Raw genomic sequence first — 23,093 nt, forward strand, 5'->3', positions numbered from 1 at the left:
TGCTGATGGTTGTGATAGATCTTTCTGAGGCTGAAGCTAATCCTAATGCTGACACAGGGACATCCAGGAGCCTGGTCAAAGGGAGTTGGGGGAGAAAGCGGTCCCCCGAAGAGACAAATAGGAACTCAGATGACCAATGGGAAGAACATTTGGAGCTGAGAGGAGCCACTGGACACTAGCAAATAGTTTAATGCACTTTTAATAGGTTACATATGATATTTACCATAATTTGCTAATAATAACATTTCTTAAGTACTTGGATCTAATCTCATCTGCACAACAAACTTATGAAGTAGGTAGAAATTATTATGTGCACATTCTGTCGATCCAGAAACAGATCTGAAGAGGGAAAGAACCTGGCCCAAGATCATCCAGCAAGTGAATGCTGGAGCTCAGATATAAATCTCCCATCCGCTTGACTCTAGGGTGGCTCCGACCATATAGTGGCCACCAGACACATGTGGCCATGGAGCTCTTGAAATGTGGCTGGTCTAAATTGAGATATGCCATCAATGTTAAATACACAATGAATTTCAAAGAATTAATATGGGGGGAGAAAAAGAATGTAAGCAATCTCATTAATAACTATTCATTACATGGAAAAATGAGAATATTTGAGATTGAGTAGATCATTGGAATTAATTTAACCTGTTTCCTTTTACTTTAAAAAAATGTGGCTAGGGATCCCTGGGTGGCGCAGCGGTTTGGCACCTGCCTTTGGCCCAGGGCTCGATCCTGGAGACCCAGGATCAAATCCCACGTCAGGCTCCCAGTGCATGGAGCCTGCTTCTCCCTCTGCCTGTGTCTCTGCCTCTCTCTCTCTCTCTCTGTGTGACTATCATAAATAAATAAAAATTAAAAAAAAAATGTGGCTATTAGGAAATTTAAAATAATGTGTGTGGCTTGCATGCTATTCTTTTTGGACAGCGCGGGCCCAGATCCTGTGTCCCTTCAGAGCCTCTGCTTACATTGATTCTTCCCAGGAGGGCCACCAATTAGGGGAGACAAGAACAGTAACTCCTCTGTTTTGATAGGATTTGCAAATTTCCTTGGAAGAAGATTCTGGAATGCTGTGTTCTGCCCTAAACATGCCTGAAGCTCTAGCCAGCATCCAGGGCTCTCTGTATATGCAGGGACCCCCAGATTTCCTCAAGGTAGAGATGAAGGCCTTGGACCACCCAGCTGTCTAAAGCACAGGACTATGGGATGATGGCAGCTTCTGTACAGCCTAGCCTAGCTGGACCAAAGTGGGTACTTAGCAAATATTTATCGCATGAACAGAGATGACAACAAAAAGCCACATTTGCAAAGAATCACTCTGCCATTGTGTAACTGCTGCTTGTGAGCTGGCCCCTTGGGACTGTCCTATGGATTGGAATTCATCTCCCTTGGGGAGCAGGTGGGGTCAGAACCCACTCGCAATCTCCCTTAGGGGCTTTGGCATCCCGGCGGTCTTACCTTATAGGATTTGTTGTTGTAGAAGCAGTTACAGGAAGAGGCTCTGATGCAGTTGGATTCACGAAACAAAAAGCCAAAATTGCAGACACAGCCGGGTTTGCAAAGGGGCCCACAGCTGGGCTTAGGTCTCTCGCAGGATGCTGGGCAGGCACAGGGATTGTAGTGGGCATTTGGGGGGCACTTCGCTAAGAGGGAAACAGCCTGCGTCAAGCCTTCACTCGACTGCTTTGTTTTTTTGTTTTTTCGTTTTTTTTTTTTTTCACTCGACTGCTTTGTTCAGGGAGATTTTCTGTCTCTACTCCCACACTCAAGTTCTCTAAGAAGTAAATCCATAGGATTCAGCCATAAAAAGGAATGAAGATCTGACATATGGATGAATTTTTGAAGTTCTACAACATGAATGAACCTTTAAAACATGATACTGGGTGAAAGGAGCCAGTCACAAAAGACCACACATGACATCATTCTACGTGTGCGCAATGTCCAGAACCAGCAAATTCACAGACATAGAAAGTAGATTACTGGTTGCCCGGGGACAGGGCATGGTGGGGGTTGAGGAGCATGTTCAGTGACTGCTAATGGGTAGGGGGTTCCTTTGGGGTGATAAAAATGTTCAGGAACTAGAAACTAATGTTTGCACAATCTTATGAATGCATTAAAAATCACTGAATTGTACACTTTAGAAGGACGGATTTTATGGTATACGAATTATATCTCTGTTTTAAAAAAGGACGTTGTAAGCCTAGGGCTTGGATCCCAAGAACCTGCATCCCAACAACCTATGCCCTGTTCCCCTCTTGGTCAGGGTGGTCCTCATTTCTTCTAAAGTTACCATGTCCCATTCACCTCTCCTCTAGGACTGCAGTTTTCTGCTAGAAGCATACATTTATCTTATTCTCTTTCCTACTCAGAGTCTCTTACTTTCTGCCATTTGTCCAGTGCTCCATCACATACCTGGAGTAGGCCTAGGGGTTGTAGTGGTCATAGAGGTACTTGGAGCAGTAGTAGAAGGCATCACCAAGACTGTTGGCCCAACTGGTACAAGTGTTGGACTCAGCTGGGGTGTAGTAGTAGCTGTGTGCCTTTCAGTGGGGACAGTAGATTTTTCTGTGGGCATGGTGGTCTTTTCAAGGGGGATGGTGGGTCTTTCTGTGGGCATGGTGGTCTTTTCAGTGGGGATGGTGGGTCTTTCTGTGGGGATAGAGGTCTTTTCAGTGGGGATGGTGGGCCTTTCTGTGGGGATGGTGGTCTTTTCAGTGGGGATGGTGGGTCTTTCTGTGGGGATGGTGGTCTTTTCAGTGGGGATGGTGGGTCTTTCTGTGGGGATAGAGGTCTTTTCAGTGGGGATGGTGGGTCTTTCAGTGGGGATGGTGGTCTTTTCAGTGGTGATGGTGAGTCTCTTTGTGGGGATAGAGGTCTTTTCAGTGGGGATGGTCGGTCTTTCTGTGGGGACAGAGGTCTTTTCAGTGGGGATGGTGGGTCTTTCTGTGAGGATAGAGGTCTTTTCAGTGGGGATGGTGGGTCTTTCAGTGGGGACGGTGGTCTTTTCAGTGGTGATGGTGAGTCTCTTTGTGGGGATAGAGGTCTTTTCAGTGGGGATGGTGGGTCTTTCAGTGGGGACGGTGGTCTTTTCAGTGGTGATGGTGAGTCTCTTTGTGGGGATAGAGGTCTTTTCAGTGGGGATGGTGGGTCTCTTTGTGGGGATAGAGGTCTTTTCAGTGGGGATGGTCGGTCTTTCTGTGGGGACGGAGGTCTTTTCAGTGAGGATGGTGAGTCTTTCTGTGGGGAGAGAGGTCTTTTCAGTGGTGATGGTGGGTCTTTCAGTGGCGATGGTCGTCTTTTCAGTGGGGATGGTCGGTCTTTCTGTGGGGACAGAGGTCTTTTCAGTGGGGATGATGGGTCTTTCTGTGAGGATGGTAGTCCTTTCAGTGGGGATGGTGGGTTTTTCTGTGGGAATGGTGATCTTTTCAGTGGGGATGGTGGGCTTTTCAGTGGGGATGGTGGGCTGTTCTGTGAGGATGATGGGCTTTTCAGTAGGGACAGTGGGTTTTTCTGTGGGGATGCTCTTTTCAGTGGGAATGGTAGTCTTTTCAGTGGGGATTGTGGGTTTTTCTGTGGGGACGGTAGTCTTTTCCATGAGGACCATGGTCTTTTCAGTGGGGACAGTGGGTTTTTCAATGGGGACGGTGAGTTTTTCAGTGGGGATAGTGAGTTTTTCAGTGGGGACAGTGTGTTTTTCTGTGGGGATGGTGGGTTTTTCTGTAGGGACAGTGGATTTTTCTGTGGGGATGATGGGTTTTTCTGTAGGGACAATGGGTTTTTCTGTGGGCATGGTGGTCTTTTCAGTGGGGATGATGGGTTTTTCCGTAGGGATGGTGGGCCTTTCCATGGAAACCATGATTTTTTCAGTGGTGATGGTGGGTTTTTCTGCAGGGATAGTTGGGTTTTCTGTGGGGACAGTGGAACTTTCAGTGGAGATGGTGGGTTTTGTTGTGGGGACAGTGAGTTTACCTGTAGGGATTGTGAACCTTTCAGCGGGAATGGTGGGTTTTGCTGTGGAGATAGTGGGTTTTTCTGTGAGGATGGTGAGGTTTTCTGTGGGAATGGTGGTCTTTTCAGTGGGGATGGTGGGATTTTCTGTGGGGGTGGTGGTTTTTTCTGTAGGGACAGTGAGTTTTTCTGTAAGGATGGTGGTCTTTTCAGTGAGGATGGTGGGTTTTTCTGTAGGGATGGTGGGCCTTTCAGTGGAAACCATGGTTTTTTCAGTAGGGATGGTGGGTTTTTCTGCAGGAATGGTTGGGTTTTCTGTGGGGACAGTGGAACTTTCAGTGGAGATGGTGGGTTTTGTTGTGGGCACAGTGAGTTTTTCTGTAGGATAGTGAACCTTTCAGCAGGAATGGTGGGTTTTGCTGTGGGAATGGTGGTCCTTTCAGTAGGGATGGTGGGTTTTTCTGTGGGGACTATAGGTCTTTCTGTGGTAACAGTAGATCTTTCAGTGAGGACCATGGGCTTTTCGGGGCGGACAGTGGGCTTTTCTGTGGGGATAGTGGGTTTTTCTGTAGAGATGATGGTCCTTTTGGTATGGACAGTAGGCTTTTCTGTGGAAATAGAGGACTCTCCAAAGGGGACAGCTGACTCTTCAGTGGGGATATTGGGCTTTTCAGGGTGGCCTGTGGACTCTTCAGTGGAGACAGTGGACTCTTCTGTGGAGATAGTGGGCTCTTCAAAGGGTATTGTAGACTCTTCAATAGGGACAACAGACTCTTCAGTCGGGACAGTGGACTTTTCAGGGGGCATAGTGGATTCTTCAGGGGGCACAGTGGTCTCCTCAGAAGGGATAATGGTCTCTTCAGTGGGGACACTGGGTTTTTCAGTGGGAATAATGGGCTTTCCTGTGGGCATGGTAGGATTTTCTGTGGAGATGGTGAGTTTCTCTGTCAGGGCAGTGGATTTTCCTGAGGGAAAGGTGGGTCTTTCTGAGGAGACAGTGAACATTTCTGAGGGGACCATAGGCTTTTTTGTGGGGACAGTGGCTATTTCACTTGGGAAGGTGTGTTTTTCTGTGGGGGCCATGTTTTTTTCTGTGGGAACAGCAGCTACTTCACTGGGGACAGTGTGTTTTTCTGTGGGGGCCATGGGTTTTTTTGTGGGAGCAGCAGCTATTTCACTGGGGACAGCATGTTTTTTTGTGGGAGTCATGGGTTGTTTTGTGGGAACAGCAGCTATTTCACTGGGGAAAGTGTGTTTTTCTGTGGGGGCCATGGGTTTTTCTGTGGGAACAGAGGCTATTTCACTGGGGACAGTGTGTTTTCCTGTATGGGCCATAGGTTTTTCTGTGGGAGCCATAGGTTTTTCTGTGAGGACAATGGCTATTTCACTGGGGACAGTGTGTTTTTCTGTGAGGGCTATGGATTTTTCTGTAGGAACAGTGGTTATTTCCCTGGGGATAGTGTGTTTTTCTGTGGGCACCATAGTTTTTCCGGAGGGGGCCATGGGTTTTTCTGTGGGGATCATGGTTTTTTCTGTGGGGACCATGGGTTTTTCTGTGGGGACAATGGCTATTTCACTGGGGACAGTGTGCTTTTCTGTGGGGGCCATAGGTTTTTCCGTGGTAGTCACAGGTTTTCCTGTGGAGACAGGGATTTCAGAAGGGCCAAGGGTGGAAACTGGAGATTTGGAAGGAAACACTGTTGGCACTGTTCCTGCAAAGAAAAACAAAACCCTGGAGTTTAGTCAAAATCATACCATCACCCTCTTCACTCACTTCGAATTAAGAGTGGCTCATGGGTAACTTATTCACACCTCTCCTACTTCCAACCACAATCTTCACTCACTTAACAAATACTCAACAAACACTGCTCCTAATATATGCCAGGCATTGTGCCAGATACAGGATACATAACACGAACAGGATGTCGGTCCTCCCTTCAGGATTGCCATCTACTAGGTAAGGGGTTGTGGATCCAACCCACAGAAATTCATGGCATCAAAGTCACATTCACTTAAGCAAGCATCCTGGTAAGACCAGGAAGACAGAGGTGGGCAGAACATGGAACACAAAGCTGTGTCAAAGCTCAAGCATGAGAGAGAACTTGATTTTCAACAGTCTAAGAGATGGTCATCTCAGAGTCTGGCCCTCTTTCTGGGGCCTTGGGTTTTGTCTTACCTCGACAAGTCCCGTGATTGATCAAGATAAACCCCACAGCAACAACAAAGGCAGTGTTGGTACCCCGGATGGCCTCAAGTATCAGCTGAAGGTAATGAGGGACAGAGAAGATGAAAATGCAAGTGAATCCCTGGCAGCGCAGGGACTCTCCTGGACAGTCTGTTCTCTGACAGAAGGTCAGCTTGTTCTGGCCCCAGAATCCCACTCTGCCCCCACTGATTCTGAGGAGTCAGATACCCTCTCTGCTTGGCTCCCTTTCCAGAGGCCCACCTTCTCAGCCCTCATGGTACCCAAGCATTAGCGCCCCCTCACCATGTTCCAAACAGACACTGACAGGGCCACTCTCTCTGCCTCTCACCTGCATGGGCTGTTGATGCCCCAACGGGATGGTGACAGAGGCGTTCAGCCAGTTGGGACTCTGAGACCCAGTGCGGTGCCAGAGAGTAGATGGGGCACTGCCCGCAGGACTCTCCAGCAGGAGACTGAGCTTAGTGCCCTCTCCAAGGCCATACATGTGGTAGGCAAACTCCACACAGATCGCGCCCGGGGCACAGAAGGGCCGACTCACCAGTCTGAAAGACTGGCCTGCCACAGAGAACTTGTTAGCCTCCACATAAATATAGGGACCTTCAGGGGAAAAAAAGACAGGAATCAAAAGAAGGGCAAGATGACAAACCTCCACAGGACAGTCCAGTGTTGTCTTCTCTCTCAACACTGTGCTTTCCAGAGAGTTGGATAGAAACACCCAAACTCCCCACTTTACAGCATGTTTTTCTTTTTTTTCCCCTCCCTGCTTGTTTTGGACTTCTAACTGAAGAAGGCAGGATCAGAAAGAAAGGGAAACAAACCAGCAGCCCAGACTCCTTTGCTGGCTACACCAGGAAACGTCTTGACCGAAAATGAGACTATGGATTTTGAAGCCCTGGGCTCGGTGAAGTGAGATGCCTGCATTTTCTGGGGGTTTCAGTGACCGCACAGCCATGAGAATCTTCAATTTACTTTACTTCTGTCATCTCCGTGGCCCAGGCCCTACGACAGCTTCCCAGCAAACACCTGCTGGCTGATCTTCACCACCTACAATGTCTTGTTCAATCAATTACACCAGCCAACCCCCTAGCTGGGAGAAGATTCAGTAATTCATCGGCTTGAGGGATCCTCAACCTCCTCACCTCCGAAATTGCCTGCACCCCGGATGTGGATATTTTTATTTCCTCGGGTCCAGTGTCCGCCATCCCCTGATACCTGGGCCCAGTCACAGAAGGGATGGGCATCATCTTCAAAGTCACACTGAGGAAAGCCCTCTAGGAGATCAAAACAAGAGATGTGAGCAATTTGGGCCATGGTCTCTGTTGCTCCCCGGTCCCACCCCCAGACCAGCAATCTGGTCCTACCAGGGCCTTGCTCTCACCCCCACAGGGAGCAATGCTGATTGCATCCACTGCCACAGCTGGCTCTGGGGTCTCTCCAAACACACCCACCACGGTGAACTGGAGAGAGAGAGAGTAAGGGGGCTGGAAGTGAAAAACCAATCCAAATGACCCAATCCCCCCCGCCCATCTAATTTTAACTCTATTCAGGAACGCAGGCACCCTGCTCCCAGTGTCCAGACCCTCAATCCATTTCAGTATCAAAGGTGCCTACCATGTGCAAGGAGTCCTGACCTCCTGCTCCTCTGTACCTGAATTTGTCCCTGGCCTGTGTAATTGACGGAAGCAGGCTGCCAGTTGGGTCCAGGTTGTCCTGAGAAGAGAGTGTGTTTCCGGATGCTGCCTGCAATGGAAGGAATCCCAGAGAGAATTGACTCATTTAGGGGACTGCAAAGTGACTTCAAACCTGTACTTGGAAGATGAATAGTAAAGGGAATATCTGGAAGTGTATTCTCCTCTCCCAAATGCAAGCACATCCGTCTCTCTCACTCTCCTGGCACTTGTATCTGCTTTCCCAGAAGCCACTGACCTGGCTCCCTGATGCCACTCCATGGAATAATCTTGTGTATATCCTAGATTTCCCTAGACCCTGAGGAATGTCCCATATTTTCCTGTCAACCCAACCCTGGGAGATGAGCCTCAGGTCAATGTAAAGCCAGCAACTGCCAGTCTCACCCAAGATGGCAGCGTAGATGATGAGGGCTGCACCAGGTGACTGGCCACGGAGGATGTAGTGGAAGGACAGGCTCATACAGCCAGAGGAATGTCTCAGGGGGCTCAGGAGGACAGATTTCTGCCTTGGTTTTGCATTCTTGGGGTCCAGGAGCATGTAGAAGCCACCTATGAAGTAAAAGGCCAGTAAGGTGGGGTGGCTGAAATTGAGGGAGTCCAGCACAGGGGTGGGGCCCTGTGGTGGCAGGGGTCCTGGCCCTAGGCAGCCCCAACAGCTGCCTAGGATCAGCCAGCACTGAGGTGGGCCTACATCTGGCCGAGGCCTTGGAGCCTTCCAGAAATGCTTGGCAAGACTGATAAGGACGCAGACACTGCCATAGGAAATGCAGCATCCTCTCAGAAGCAGCAACCAAAGTCTTGTCCCTTGGGTTCCGATGCTTTAGGTCACCCAGAGTCATATCCTCTTCCTCTCTTGACCCACTGGACATAGTTGATTCACACAGACTGGTGAGAAAAGAATGGTCCGGACACAGAGAAGTAGGCATCTCCTGACCCCACCAACCCCAGCAGCTCAGACAGCCAATCAGCCTGGACCTCACTCCGGGATGCAACTGGTAGCGGGGGAGGGGAATAAGGCTGTGCAGGCAGGGTGCTGGGTCCTGACTCCCACATGGTCCTGCCTGGGCTTCGGGAGGGCAGAAAAGAGGAGTTGCTGGGGTGAGGGGAATGGGGAGAAAAGAGAGGCAACAACAGGGAAGGAGGAGGAAGGGGAAGGAAGGAAATGGTAAATGGTGAAAGAAAATGCAAGGAGGACATTGCTGGGATAAGCTGGTTGGTGGAAAGAAGTGGGAGAGAAACAAAGAGAAAATGGAAAAAATAGAAAGAGCCAAGAGGGAAAAAGAAAGAAAATTAAAACAACAACCACCAACATTTACTGAGGCCTTTGGTTAAGCGTCCTACTTTTGATCTCAGTTCAGGTCTTGATCTCTATGCTGGGCGTGGAGCCTTACTTTAAAATGAAAGAAAGAAAAGCCCAGCCAAGAGCACAGTGAGGTGGTGGGAGGAAAGCAGGGAATAGATGGACATGGATGCAGTGGGAGAGGAAGAGTATCGCCCGGGAAGCCCCCTAAATGGCCTCTTTGCCTGTACGATTGGCTGTTCTCTTCAGTGGATTCTCAACGCAAAAAACCCAGACCAGGTGATGCTTTTAAACATTTTAAGTCACTCCTCTGCTGCAAGTCCTGCAGAAGCTCCCCAACCGCATCCACAGAGAATAAAAGCCACTCCCTTGACGATGACCTTTAAGGTTCCACGTGATCTGGTCTAGTCTGGCTCCATGTGATCCCTCCTGGGACTGGCTGGTTTGAGCTCCTGGTCTCCATCCTAGTCATGTGGCCCCTTGCCCTATCTGGCACCTCCTTCACCCCCAAGCCCACTGCCACCTCAGGACCTTTGCATGGACCTCTGCTTAGAATGTTCTTTCTTCCCCTCTGTGTGTACACTTCATCACTTCCTCACCTCCTACAAGTTTATGTTCAAATATGACCTGAATGAGACCTACCCTGACCACTCCATTTAAAACTTACAACCCCCGTATCCCTGCATTCCAATCCCCTTATTTTGTTTGACTTTTATTTTTCCAATCGTACTTCTCACTTTATCACTATATAATTTATTTCTTTACTGTTTCAGGAACCATCTTCCTCTCATGTCCTGCCATTCCTAGTTTATTTTGTTAGCCAATCTACCTCAAGGGCCTGGGGCAGCACCAGGCATATCATAGGAGCTCAATAAACGAATGAATGAATGAATGAATGAATGAATGAATGAATGAATGAATGAACAAATACATGAATACATGAATGGATGAATGGATAAATGGTTCCAGAGAAAGATGAGGAGCAGACTGTGTTGGGTCTGCCAGGTAGAGTTTATGGGATGGCAGTGGGGGAAGCTGAATGTGCTTTCTGCTGAGTAACTTGAGCTGACAGAGGTTTGAGGTTGCTGGGGTTCAGCCGAGGCCATCCCAGGGCAGGAATTGCATGGTTGTCAGGCAAACATCGTAAACTCCTGCAGAGGTCACTAGAAGCCCAGAAAGTCAAAAGGCAGAAGTGTGGCCATTACTCACTACCAGGGCTAGAGAAATCATCCTCAGGCCCCACGTTTGGCACCTTGGACGGCCCTTTCTTCTGAACCCACTTAGCACCAGAGGCTGTCGGGATCCAGCTCCAGCCACAGAGATCATTTGGAATGTCGAAGCTACACGTTTGCATCATGCAGACTGAGGGGAAAAAGAAGGCAGAAGAGAGGATTTAGATTTTTCTAGGAGGATGCAGCTCCAAAGAGTATGCCTCAGCTTGGGGTCAGAATTCTGAGTCCCAGTCTATGTCCTACTCTGAGCCATGGTGGGCTTTTGAGCCAGATACAGCCTCATCCCTTAGTGGCTTATTCCTGGGAAGATTCCTTAAGCTGCCCATTAATTTCCTCATCTATAATTGGGAACAGTACCCACCACTGTAAATTAAATCATATGGGGAGAGCAGCTAGCATAATCCTATGTGAATCTGGAATAACAACCAGGGTGACCAGACATCCAGTTTTGGCCAGGAACTGAGGGTTTCCTAAGATGCAGGACTTTTCAATGCAAAAAGAGGGACAGCCCAGGGCAAACTGGAATGGTTTTTCATCTAGAAAAGGTATTACCACAACTCTGTTTTAAAAAGAAACTCTAGGGCAGTCCAGGTGGCTCAGCGGTTTAGCGCCGCCTTCGGCCCAGGGTGTGATCCTGGAGTCCCGGAATCGAGTCCCACGTCGGGCTCCCTGCATGGAGCTTGCTTCTCCCTCTGCCTGTGTCTCTGTCTCTCTGTCTCTCTGTCTCTCTCTGCCTCTCATGAATAAATAAATAAAATCTTAAAAAAAAAAAAAAAAAAAAAGAACCTCTATGGGGCACCTGGGTGGCTCAGTCAGGGAAGTGTCTGCCTTCAGCTCAGGTCATGATTCCGGAATCCCAGGATGAAACTCTGCATCGGGCTCCCTACTCTGAGAGGAGTCTGCTTTTCCCTCTCTCCCTGTTCCTTTTCTTTCCTTCTCTCTCTCTCTCTCTCTCCCTCTCTCTCTCTCAAATAAATAAATAAATAAAATCTTTTAAAAAGAGAGAGAAAAAAACCCCTCTCTTTAGGTGTGGCTGCTTTCAGGATTCAAAGTATGAGATGTGGAGGTAGAGGGAAACAAGTAGCCTCAACTCTGGGAGAAAGCAGCGTCATGGTTGCTGAGCTACTTTTGCCACCCTGGGCAGTTGGTAGAGGCAGAGAGAAAGAAGAGGAGGAGGAACAGGGCCTTACCCCGATTGCAGGAACCCCGATGGATAGAGATGGCATCCAGAGAGATGTCCAGGTATGCCGTGCTGCCCCTCATTCCTTCAAACGTCAACTGTGGGAGAAAGAAGGGGACCACCCACCATGTAAGCTCCTTTGCCTCAGGCTCCCAGTGTCCTTCCTGAATTCAGATGGCCCAGCCCTGAGCCCTCTCTGTGCTCTGGTCCTCCTGCCCACCCCTCTCCCCCCGCCTCCACCTGGATTCCTATGGGGGTCCAAGGCTCTGTCCTCGCTCTCACCCGGCTGGGCAGGACAAGTCCCATAGGCACGGTGACAGCGGTGGGCATCCAGGAGGGCCTCTGGGTGTTAATGTGTTTCCAGAGCAGGCTGGGGTGCTTTTTCTTGGTGTCCCTGAGCAGCAGCAGTTTGAGCTGGGCTCCCCACGACAACCCAAACATGTGGTAGGCGAAGTACACACAGAGGGGACCTTGCACCCATAGTGGGGGGCTCTGTAGGCGGGCCACCCCGCCACGGTGGAAGGTGTTCGAGTCCATGTGCAGGTAGTGGCCCTCTGGGAGAGGCAGAGCCGAGGAGGGTGAGGAGGTCCTGCCACCCCTGAGGGCTGCCCCTCCCACCTCCTTTCCAGGGTCCCGGCGTCCACTTCCAGCTGCCTCCCTTCACCCTGTGCTCATTGCCTGCCCAGCTGTCTCCCTCAACCTTAGGCTTCCTCACCTCCATTGGGGTACCCCCCGGGGGGACCGGTGCTGCCAGTGGGGGAGGGCCCACTGGTTCGAATCCAGTCCCCGTCATCTGTGGACTCTTGGGTCCAATCACAGAGGGGTTTGGCGTCATCCTCAAAGTCACACTGGGTGAGAATAGCTGGGAAGAAAGGGCCACTTTGAGGCCAGGAGAGGGGAGATGGCCAAAGCGGGGTTTGGGGGGTGGCTAACCTCAGGGAAGGCAACCACAAGGAGCTTTAGAGTCCAGAGCAGAACTTTAGACAAGAGAATCCAAGAAATAAGAATCTCTTAGGAGGGGGCACCTGGGTGGCTCAGTGATTGAGCCTCTGTCTTTGGCTCAGGGCATGATCCCAAGGTCCTGGGATGGAGTCTTACATCAGGCTCTCCACAGGGACCCTGCTTCTCCCTCTGCCTGTGTCTCGGTTTCTCTCTGCTATTTCTGTTCTCTCATGAACAAATAAATAAAATCTTAAAAAGAAAAAAAAGGGGGGCAGCCCCGGTGGCTCAGCGGTTTAGTGCTGCCTTCGGCCCAGGGCCTGATCCTAGAGACCCAGGATCGAGTTCCGCGTGGGGCTCCCTGCATGGAGCCTGCTTCTCCCTCTACCTGTGTCTCTGCCTCTCTCTCTCTCTCTCTCTCTCTCTCTCTGTGTGTGTCTCTCATGAATAAATAAATAAAATCTTAAAAAAAAAAAAAATAATCCCTTAGGAGAATTTCAGGGCGGAGGACAGGGCAGAATGACTTCTAGGACAGAGGTCGCAAAGTGTGGTCCCAGGGGCTGGAATCAGCCGGGCAGACAGGATTCGTTCCGGTGCAGACAATTTGAGATTGTTAATTTGAATGAGACTCTTCCAGGTAGGGCTTGGACTCCTACTCCTGCATGTTTTCCCTCCAGCATCCATCATCTAAGGCCTGCCCTGGAGGTGGCCACACTGGGAAGGAGAGGAATCTGAATGGTGCTGGTTTCCAACTCACAGTTATCCGTAGAGCTGCGGTCAGCTGGCTTCCAGTCCGGAGGCTTCTCTTTCCTTGGCGTTAATTGGGAGAAAAAAAAGAGGAGAAAAAAAGAGGAATATTTATCATTATCAAGAATCATAAGCCTTGATGATTGTGAGCTTTCTGAGTAGTCACAGGTGGAAGACATTTCCTTTCATGTTAACCATATTGTACCAAATTGCAGGCAGCGGATGTATATTTACTTCTCTTCTTTAAGATTTTCTTTCTTTTTTTATTAAGATTTTAAAATTTTACTTATTTGAGAAAGAGAGAGAGAGAGAGCTCAAGCAGGAGGAGCAGGAGAGGAAGAGGGAGAAGCAGACTTCTTGCAGAGCAGGGAGCCCAATGAGGGGCTTGATCCCAGGACCCCCTCCCCATGATCATGACCTGAGCCGAAGGCAGACACTTAACCAACTAAACCACCCAGCACCACTTCTTTAAGGTTTTCAAAATGTCACTGAGTCTCCTCACATTAAATTCTCATCTATCTCCTAAAAAAAAGGAAAAACAGGGCAGCCCTGGTGGCACAGCGGTTTGGCGCCGCCTGCAGCCTAGGGTGTGATCCTGGAGACCTGAGATCGAGTCCCGCATCGGGCTCCCTACATGGAGCCTGCTTCTCCCTCTGCCTGTGTCTATGGCTCTCTCTCTGTGTCTATGAATAAATAAATAAAATCTTAAAAAAAAAAAAAAGGACAAAACATCTCCCTTCCAAGCTCCTCACATGGCCTCTGGTTCCCTGGGTTCATCTGTGTCCGAGGTGGTGTGCGTAGTAGAGCTGAGCTCTAGAAGGAACCTGTTCCTATGAATGGAGATTCTGGAGGAGTACTTAAGTGTTGGCACCTGGGGAAGCTCCTTCCTTTGGGCTGAGAATGGGGACTATGTGGGTCCCATGTTGCCGGGTAGGTGGCAGGGAGTTACTGCCCCAACTACAGGCTGCTGAACACGAGATGAGTAACAGAGGGGGCCGCCTGGGTGGCTAAGGTCATGATTCCAGACTGCATCGGGCTTCTTGCTCTGCGGAGTCTGCTTCTCCCTCTCCCTCTGTCTCTCCCCCTGCTCATGCTTACTTTCTCTCAAATAAATGCAATCCTAAAAAAATAAATAAATAACAGAGGGATGGCCCTTTCTCCCCCTATAGGAACACCAAGCCATCCTTCATTTCTTGCTGCCTCTACCTTGAAGTCTCTTATCTGCTGAATTTGCCCTGGGTTCAGCCCATTTTCTGAGGACCCCACCTCTCCTCTCTGTCTCCTTAGCTCCTTGCCTCCCCCCTCTGTCTCCCATCTGGGCTCTGTCCTGTTCCCACTGAGCTTCTCACACCCCTAAGTTCCAGGATCTTGGGCTGAAGGGCTCCCCACCACCATTCCTGTTCATCACCCTCTTCCTCCATAGGGCTGTGCCCTTCATCATTACCCTGCTTGCACCCCTGTTTGGTTTGCCCCTCACTCTCCCTCAGAGCCACCCCTGATCATCCCCAGAGCCCAGCTTACCTGACAGGGGTAGGCATGTGGCCCTGGCCCCAGGCAGCCCCCACCAACAGCACCAGAGTCCAGACTGGAGGAGCCATGCAGAACCTCAGAGGTGGTTCTCAGGGGAGAGGGGGAAGGTACAGTGAGCCCAGGCCACTTTATCCACCCTTGACCCTCCTTGCTTGACAGCCTTTGAAGGATGCCATGAAAACTGGACAATCAGAGAACACAGGAATGCTCTGGGAAATGGAAACTACCAGGGTGGAAATTTGAAATCCAATGAAGAGAAATGAAATGAGAGCAGAAGGGAAGGAAAGCAAGAAAGACAGGAAAAAGAGACTCGGCAGTCCGGGAGGTCTAACATCTAACCAAAAGAGTTCAAAACCGAAAGGACCAAAGAGAATAAATGACTTAAGAGAAACCACACAAGAAAATTTCCCGGGACTGAGATACAAGTCTCTTGATTAGAAGAAGTCTCATATGATGAATGCAAGGACACCCACGGAAGGCATGTCATGAGATTTCAGAGAAGCAGGGAAGAAAGAAAAAACCCTTAAATCACTTTCAGATAGAAAAACAGGTCACATACTAAGGATCAGGAATCAGCATGGCATCAGGCTTTTCAACAGCAACCGTGGGTTCTAAGAGGCCGTGGAACATTGTCTACAGAATTCCAACAGAAATCATTTCAAACCTAAAATTCTATAGCTGGCAACAGCAGCAAAACAACTGGCAAATCAAATAAAGTGGGACTGGAAACCCTGATTGGTAAAGGATAAAAAAAGACAAGTCCCACGGGAAGATGTGCCACCAGCCAGTAAACATCGGAAAAGATGTTCTGCTTCACTGGTTATAAGAAATGCTAATCAAATCTACAACTGTCACACTGACCACCATTTAAGAGATTGAAAGCATTGAGGGTTGGCCAGGATGTAGATAGACAAGCTCAAATACATTGATACTAAGACCGTAGGTTGGTGAAAACTTATTGGAAAGTAATATGACAGTGGCTGTCAAACTTTCTAACATGCCTGGCTTTGACCCCACCTTGCCTTTTTAGGAATCTCCCCACAGAAATCCACGTGTATTTGCCCAAAGCTGGGCGCATTTTAAAGATGATTATTGTGGCATTGGTTAAAATAGAAAAAAAAAATCGAGATTACCTAAATGTGGACCAGTAGATACGAAGTTGGATCATAGTCAAGGAATATTTTTCATATGAAGGAATAGTAAGTAGGTATTAAAAAGAATGAAGCTCCCCCAAAATTAAAAATAGAACTACCGGGGCACCTGGGTGCTCTGTGGTTGAGCATCTGCCTTCAGCTCAGGTCGTGATGCCAGGGTCCTGGGATCGAGTTCCATATCGGGCTCCCCGAGGGGAGCCTGCTTCTCCCTCTGGCTATGTTTCTGCCTCTGTGTTGTCTCTCATGAATAAGTAAATAAAATCTTCAAAAAAAAAAAAAAAAAAAGAAACAACTAGAATTACTGGAGGGTCCAGTAATTCCACTTCCCAAAAGAATTGAAAGCAGAGACTTGGAAGAGATACCTGGATCCCCGTGTTTATGGTGGCATTATTCACCAAAGCCAATAGGTGAGAACAACCCAAAAGTCCACAAAACAAACAAAATATGGTGTTTCCATACAATGGAATATCATTCAGCCTTTAAAGTGAAGGAAATTCTCACACATCCTACAGCATTGAGAACATGATGCTAAGTGAAACAAGCCTGACACAAGACAAATATCATATGATTCCATTTACATGAGGTACCTACGGTAGTCCAACTCATAGAAACAGAAAATAGAATGGTAGCTGCAGGGAATAGGGAATTAGTGTTTAATTAGGACAGAATTTCTGTTTGGGAAGATGAAAGGGTTCTGTGGATGACCAGTGGTGATGGTTGCACAATGTGAATGTACTTAATACCACTAAACTGTATACTTAAAGATGCTTAAGAAGAGGGGCACCTGGCTGGCTCAGTTGGAAAAGCATGAGACTCTTTATCTTGGGGTTGTGGGTTCAAGCCTCATATTGGGTGTAGAGATGACTTAAATAAATTTTTAAAAACTTAAAAAAAATTTAATGGTTAAGAAGGTAAATTTTATATTATGAGTATGTTGCCACAATTCAAAAAAATCATTTCAAAAATATTTACTTGAGAGCAGCCTGGGTGGCTCAACTGTTTAGCGCCGCCTTCAGCCTAGGGCGTGATCTGGAGACCCGAGATCGAGTCCCAAGTCGGGCTCCCTGCATGGAGCCTGCTTCTCCCTCTGCCTGTATCTCTGCCTCTCTCTCTTTCTCTCCCTGTCTCTCATGAATAAATAAATAAAATCTTTTAAAAAAACACAAACACACAAAAATATTTACTTGATATTATAACACTGTTTGTCAAAGTTTATTCCTGACTTAAAGAAAAAAGGGATGATGGTAGATCAGTATGTTCTGACAGTGGAAAGACCACCTGCACATGTTGTTAAATGAAAGAAGCTGAAGAGTCCAGGATACAGGCAACAGGTAGGACAAGTCAGCTCTGGGAAGGGAAGGAGCGAGGGGACCCTTGCCAAAGCATGTTTAGTGGCCTCTGGTTTTTGTTTCTTTATTTAAAGATTGTATTTATTTATTTGAGAGAGAAAGAAATGGAGCACAAGCAGAGTGGGGGTGAGGGGCAGAGGGTGAAGGAGAAACAGACTCCCCTCTAAGCCGGGATCCCGACATGAGGCTGGGTCCCAGGACCCTGAGATCATGACCTGAGCCGAAGGCAGATGCTTAGGCAACTGAGCCACCCAGAAGCCCCTGTTTGTTTTTCAAAGATTTTTAAAATTTTTTACCAATTTTATTTATTTATTCCTGAGAGACACACAGAGAGAGGCAGAGACATAGGCAGAAGGAAAAGCAGGCTCCCTGCGGGGTGCCTGATGCGTACTCAATCCCAGGACCCCGGGATCATGCCCTGAGCTGAAGGCAGACACTCAACTACTAAGCCACCCAGGCATCCCTAAAGATTTTATTGAAGTAATCTCTATACCCAATGTGGGAATCAATAATCCTAAAATCAAGGGGTCGCAGGCTCCACTGACTAAGCCACCCAGGCGTCCCTAGAGGCCTCTGTTTTACCTGTGGAGTAGGAGGCAAGTGGAAAAGGCTCTGGTGGCAAGCAGGCCACAGCAGTACCCCTTTCAGAGAGGCCCCATTGCCACTCCTGCCACAGCCAACTCACCCTTACCTTAGCTTGTGCTCATGACAACCTCTGTCCTCTGGCCCACACCTCCTTACCTTTCCCCACCACACTTTACCATCATCAGGGCTTCTCTCCATATGCATCCCTCTGAGGGGCTGACAACAGGTGGCCAGGCAGATAAGTACATTGGTGGGGAGTATGTGGAGGAGTCCCTGGCCCAGGTCACTGGCAACAGGAAGGGAAGGCTTTCGAAAGAGGTGACACTTGAGAGGCTTTCTAAACCACAAAGAGATGGTAATGAGGCAAATAAGTTGGGAAGGCATATCCAGGAAGAGAGAATGTTCCAGGCTTAGAAGGAGCGTGACACTTTTAAAGAATGGTGGAGGGAGGGCCTGGGTGGCTTAGTCGATTAACCATCTGACTCTTGATTTCAGCTTAGATCATGATCTAAGGTTCATGAGATCAAGCCCCTGTCCAGGTCTGCGATCAACATGGAGTCCACTTGAGATTCTCTCTCCTCCCTCTGTCCCTGCTACCCGCCCCCGACCTGTGGGCATGTGTGCACACAAGTGCTCTCTCTAAATAAATAAATTAAAAAAAAAAAAAAAAAAGGAATGGTGTGTGTGTGTGTGTGTGTGTGTAACACTGGGAAGGGGTAGGGCCCTGTCTTGAAGAACCTTAAAAGCCTTAGCTTTGAGGAGCCATCAAAAGTTTTTAAGCAACCAGGGTGATTTGATCTGGCTTGCATTTTCAAAAGGCTGCTTGGGGGATCCCTGGTTGGCGCAGCGGTTTAGCACCTGCCTTTGGCCCAGGGCGCGATCCTGGAGACCCGGATCGAATCCCACGTCAGGCTCCCGGTGCATGGAGCCTGCTTCTCCCTCTGCCTGTGTCTCTGCCTCTCTGTGTGTGTGTGTGTGTCACTATCATAAATAAAAAACAACAACAACAAAAAAAGGCCGCTTAGGCAGCCTGGGCAGATATGGACAAATGTGGGGCTCACTGGAGCTGGGGAGATGGGAGAGGAGTCTGTGAAGGGTGGGAGATGGTGGTGTAGTTGGACGCTAACATCAAGACAGGAAGAGTGGGGGCATGAGTGGATCGAGAGCTTTCTGGAGCCAGAAACAGCAGTACTTGCAGCCTAAGCTAACATGAATGAACCTCATGTCTTCTTCATTGCAAAATTATTGTCCTCATTTTCCATGTCCTCATTCTAGAAACAGAGCTCCGGAGAAGTGAAGTCAGTTGCTCAGCAGGAGAGCACAGTGCTGACAGTCCCATGCTGTGTCCTACAGAGTCCCACAGTTCTGATGGGAATATCCAACAGAGATCAGGGTCCACCACCGTCCACCTCCCCCCCGCCCAGCCAGAGCAGCTCTGCTTTGAGTTGTTTCATAAATGGCAATCCTACATAAGATTGCAACTGAAGGGTCGTTTTGCCCCTTTAAAAAACACTGTTGACCTCACGGCACACACAGCTTGTATCTAGGCTGGAGGGCCAGTCAGCAGCGAGCTGGTCTATCCTGTGCAGATTCCCCATAGGCAACCATACCCAGGTGTTCCTAGAAACCTTCAGGCTAACCCCCTACTCTATCTATGCCTGGGGCACTGGGCCCTGACAAATGACAGTGATGCCTGGAACAGCCATTCTTACTAGCTGTCTGGGAGAAGCTGGCACAGTCATACACCAAGTATTGAAGAGAGAAGTCCTAATCACCCTCACAGTCTTGGGGACTCCTGCCCAAGTGAGCACCAATAGGATCATGTAGGGGGTCACACCTGGGGAGAGAGAGATCCTCTTCCTCTTACATCAAAGGGGGGATGTAAAGGATACCTAGCCTTGATGCTCATCTACCCTTCCTCCATCCATATCCAGTTAGGATAGCAATCAAGAGAGGAAGAGAGCCAGGAAATGGTTAACCTGGGGAAAAGCAGCAGAAGCCAATTGATCCACAGCCCCTCCTGGTTGGGCAATAAGTCCTCTGAGGGCTGCTTTTGCTGACCTCTCTTTGGCGCCACAGACCCACAGAGCAGGACAGTCACAGCTTCCAACCTGTCTGGGGGTGGGGGTTGGTACACAAGGCAGGACAGGACGGGATGGCCGTGTGGAAGGGAACCACCGGGCTCTGCATTTTGAGGGGTTGAGAATGCACAAGGCCCCGGAGGGTTTGTCACTTGTCAAGCTTAACAGGTGTAGGAATAGGTGTGAGGGACCCTGGCATGTGGAAAAACCTGGGGAACGCTCCAGAGAATTAAAGCCACTCTTGGCTTTGCTGTGTTTCCACTTTACTCACTCTGGGCCTTAGTTTGCTCTTCTGTAAAATGGAGACACTAGCCCAGCTAAGTGTTTTTATTTTTATTTTATTTTTATTTTTTATTATTTTTTAAAGATTTTATTTATTTATTCATGAGAGAGAACAGAGAGAGAGAGAGGCAGAGACACAGGCAGAGGGAGAAGCAGGCTCCATGCAGGGAGGCCGATGTGGGACTCAATCCCCGGTCTCCAGGATCACGCCCTGGGCGGAAGGCAGGCGCTAAACCGCTGAGCCACTCGGGCTGCCCACAGCTAAGTGTTTTTTAAAAGCAGAAATTGTGTGCGGGTCATGTATTTATTTATTTATTTATTTATTTACTTACTTATTTATTTGGGGGCATCAGAGGGAGAGAATCTCAAGCAGACTTCCCACTAAGAGCAGGCCTTGATCCCACAACCCATTAGATCATGACCTGGGCCGAAACAAGAGTTGCACACTCAATCGACTGAGCCACCCAGGTGCCCCTTGGGGAGGAGTTGATAGTGAGAGAAGAATGGGCCTTAAGTCTGATTGACCTGGAGCTGCTTTCTCCCCTCCAGCCATTCCCTCTACTTTCCTTTCCCAACCATCCCTGCTTCTGGTAGAAAAGGGAACACGAGTTGGAGAGCCTGGCTCCTGGTCTTTATATTCTTCTCAGTGTCTTATAGCTTGGACAAGGCCCATAATCTCTGTGGATCTTGGTTTCTGCCTCTGCAAAATGGAGATCCTCTACCATCTCTGCCATCTTCATGCAGTTAGGAGAGCAAATAAGAAAATGCCCAGGAAAGCACCTCCTAAATCACAAAGCACTCTACAAACAGAAGGCATCTCCATTAAACAATTATGTAACCCACTGACTCAGAACTGGATCATGCTGGTGCCTGGCCTGCCAAGAAGTCCGAAGAGCTGGTTCCCTCATTTACCTGGTGGAGCTTAGTTTTATTTTCCCTATCTGGCAAATAGAGATGATACCTAAGTCCTCTCAGTTTCATGGACTTATGGTGAGAATCACAGCAGATCATGCAGGTGCCAGAGTTTAATCTGTCATGAACCATAATAATAATAGTACAGCAGAAACTTCACATTCCCAGCTCACATTTGAAGACCCTTTGCAATCTAGCAACACCCTCCTTGTGTATGTGTGTTCTTTTCTCAGGGACTTGGGCCCTTGCCGGGTCCTTCCTATCCAGGCCTGTCCACATGCAGTCACATATCAAGCTGGCTATACAGTTAATGAGTTCATGTTGTTTTGCCTCTGGGAGGAATGCCTGCTCTTGGAGACACAGGGCTGAGAAAGACACAGGCTGTCATTTCATGTTTTCCTAGTACTTAGTGCAAAGGCTGGCACACAGTAGGCACTCCATAAATGTGTAATAAATGAGTTTTGTTTTTGATGTCTTAACATACTGGCCCAGGTCATACAGTTCAGTTCCATTAACTTCTATCTTCTTTTGTTTTGTTTTTTTTTTTTTGTAATAGAAAGCAGTAAGCAGTCTGAAGAGAAATCAAGGAATAAGGCAGATGGCCCTGACTTCTGGGGGAAAAAGAGTCAGGAATTGGGTGGGCAGGGATGTCTAGATGACACATCAGGCTAAGATGGGCTTGGAGGTTACGATTCCTAAACCTTGTGTTCAGGTCCTAGCTACCATTATTAGCTGCATGCCTTGGACACCTCTCTTAGCTTCGATTTTGCCAGCGAGAGAGACAGATTCCTCCCTTACTGTTTCACAGCAGTGGGGCAAGAACCAGATGCCATCTGTGGAAACTGTAATACAAATTTTTATTGAAATGTGCAAAGAATAATCAGAGACCTAAGGGCTCTTTGACTTGTGTATTTCTCTAACATTTTCCAGTGGGGCCTGAAGAGGGCACTATACCCTAGGAACTGAGTTGGCCAGGCAGGGGAGGAGGGGGGAATTCTCCTTTGGGTCCACCTCTCCTTTGATTCCTCCCACCACGCTTGGCCACGGCCCCCCCAGCACACACACATATATTTAGCACATACCATCCAATCCCCCAACCGACCCATCATTTGTCCTCCTGCAGATTGCAAAAATTCTTTTTCTTTTGCATATTTTCAGGGATGCAGGCTGACTTCTCTAAGTTTTGTGATATGAGCAGAAAGGCTGATCCCCACACATATGATAATGGCCAGGATTGGGCTCTCTGCAGGGAGCCTGATGCAGGACTCAATCTCTGGACCTGGGGATCACGACCTGAGCAAAGGCAGACACTCTACCACTGAGCCACCAAGGCATCCCTCTGGGAAGGAATTTGAAGTGGAATGTTGGAGTACTGGGTAAAATTATTAGTAGGGATGGAGAGCGGGAGCTGAGTTAGTCTGTTCTGTGTCTCCCATCCCAGGGGAGCAGGGAGCAGGTAGGGGTTATGTGGAAGAATAAGCTGAAGAGGGAAGGGATAAGAGCTGGGGCCATTGGGGATTCCTGTTGTCTTGGCTTTGGGCAGTTTACTTCTCATCTGGGAATGACAGTGGAAACTTTCTCATCAGGCTGTGCAAGGAATAAAATGTCATGTAAGTGAACCACCTAGAATAGCCCTGGGCACAGAGTGAGTGCTCAGTGAGACCGCTTTTGGGGAACGTGGCTCCTTCTGCAAGTTTTGGGGTAGAGCATTTCCTTGCCTTGACCATCCTCAGGCAAGGAAAAGGGTCAGCTGGATTTAGAGGTGGCAAAGGCTGATGTGGGAATGTGGCTTTAGTCAAAAGCACTATGGAGAAGTGAGAAATAATAAGGGTCCAGGGTCCAGGACTGGGAACTCCCACCAGCCCCCAAAGGGGCTCTTCCTCCTGGCTCCTGTTTCCTTGATGGCAGCTGTAGCTCACTACAGAGGGTTGCCAACTGCCTACTGAGGAACAGCCTTGAA

At 48.6% G+C, this 23,093-nt stretch overlaps 1 protein-coding gene across 1 annotated transcript in view; it reads right to left on the reverse strand.

The window, feature by feature from the left end:
* ZAN (zonadhesin) overlaps positions 1-15,398 on the reverse strand; it is a 39,649-nt gene extending 24,251 nt beyond the window's left edge. The window contains 16 exon segments of the mRNA XM_049111108.1: positions 1,459-1,643; positions 2,413-4,342; positions 4,483-5,660; positions 6,125-6,209; positions 6,483-6,751; positions 7,294-7,425; positions 7,533-7,611; positions 7,803-7,894; positions 8,227-8,391; positions 10,352-10,504; positions 11,565-11,652; positions 11,837-12,108; positions 12,270-12,416; positions 13,251-13,303; positions 14,762-14,858; positions 15,330-15,398. Of these exon segments, the coding sequence (XP_048967065.1) occupies positions 1,459-1,643; positions 2,413-4,342; positions 4,483-5,660; positions 6,125-6,209; positions 6,483-6,751; positions 7,294-7,425; positions 7,533-7,611; positions 7,803-7,894; positions 8,227-8,391; positions 10,352-10,504; positions 11,565-11,652; positions 11,837-12,108; positions 12,270-12,416; positions 13,251-13,303; positions 14,762-14,838 (4,905 nt within the window). The 5' untranslated portion in view covers positions 14,839-14,858; positions 15,330-15,398.
* Positions 15,399-23,093: the final 7,695 nt, after the last annotated feature.

The sequence above is a fragment of the Canis lupus genome, chromosome 6 (assembly GCF_003254725.2).
Source record: "Canis lupus dingo isolate Sandy chromosome 6, ASM325472v2, whole genome shotgun sequence".
In the NCBI taxonomy this organism is placed as follows: domain Eukaryota; kingdom Metazoa; phylum Chordata; class Mammalia; order Carnivora; family Canidae; genus Canis; species Canis lupus.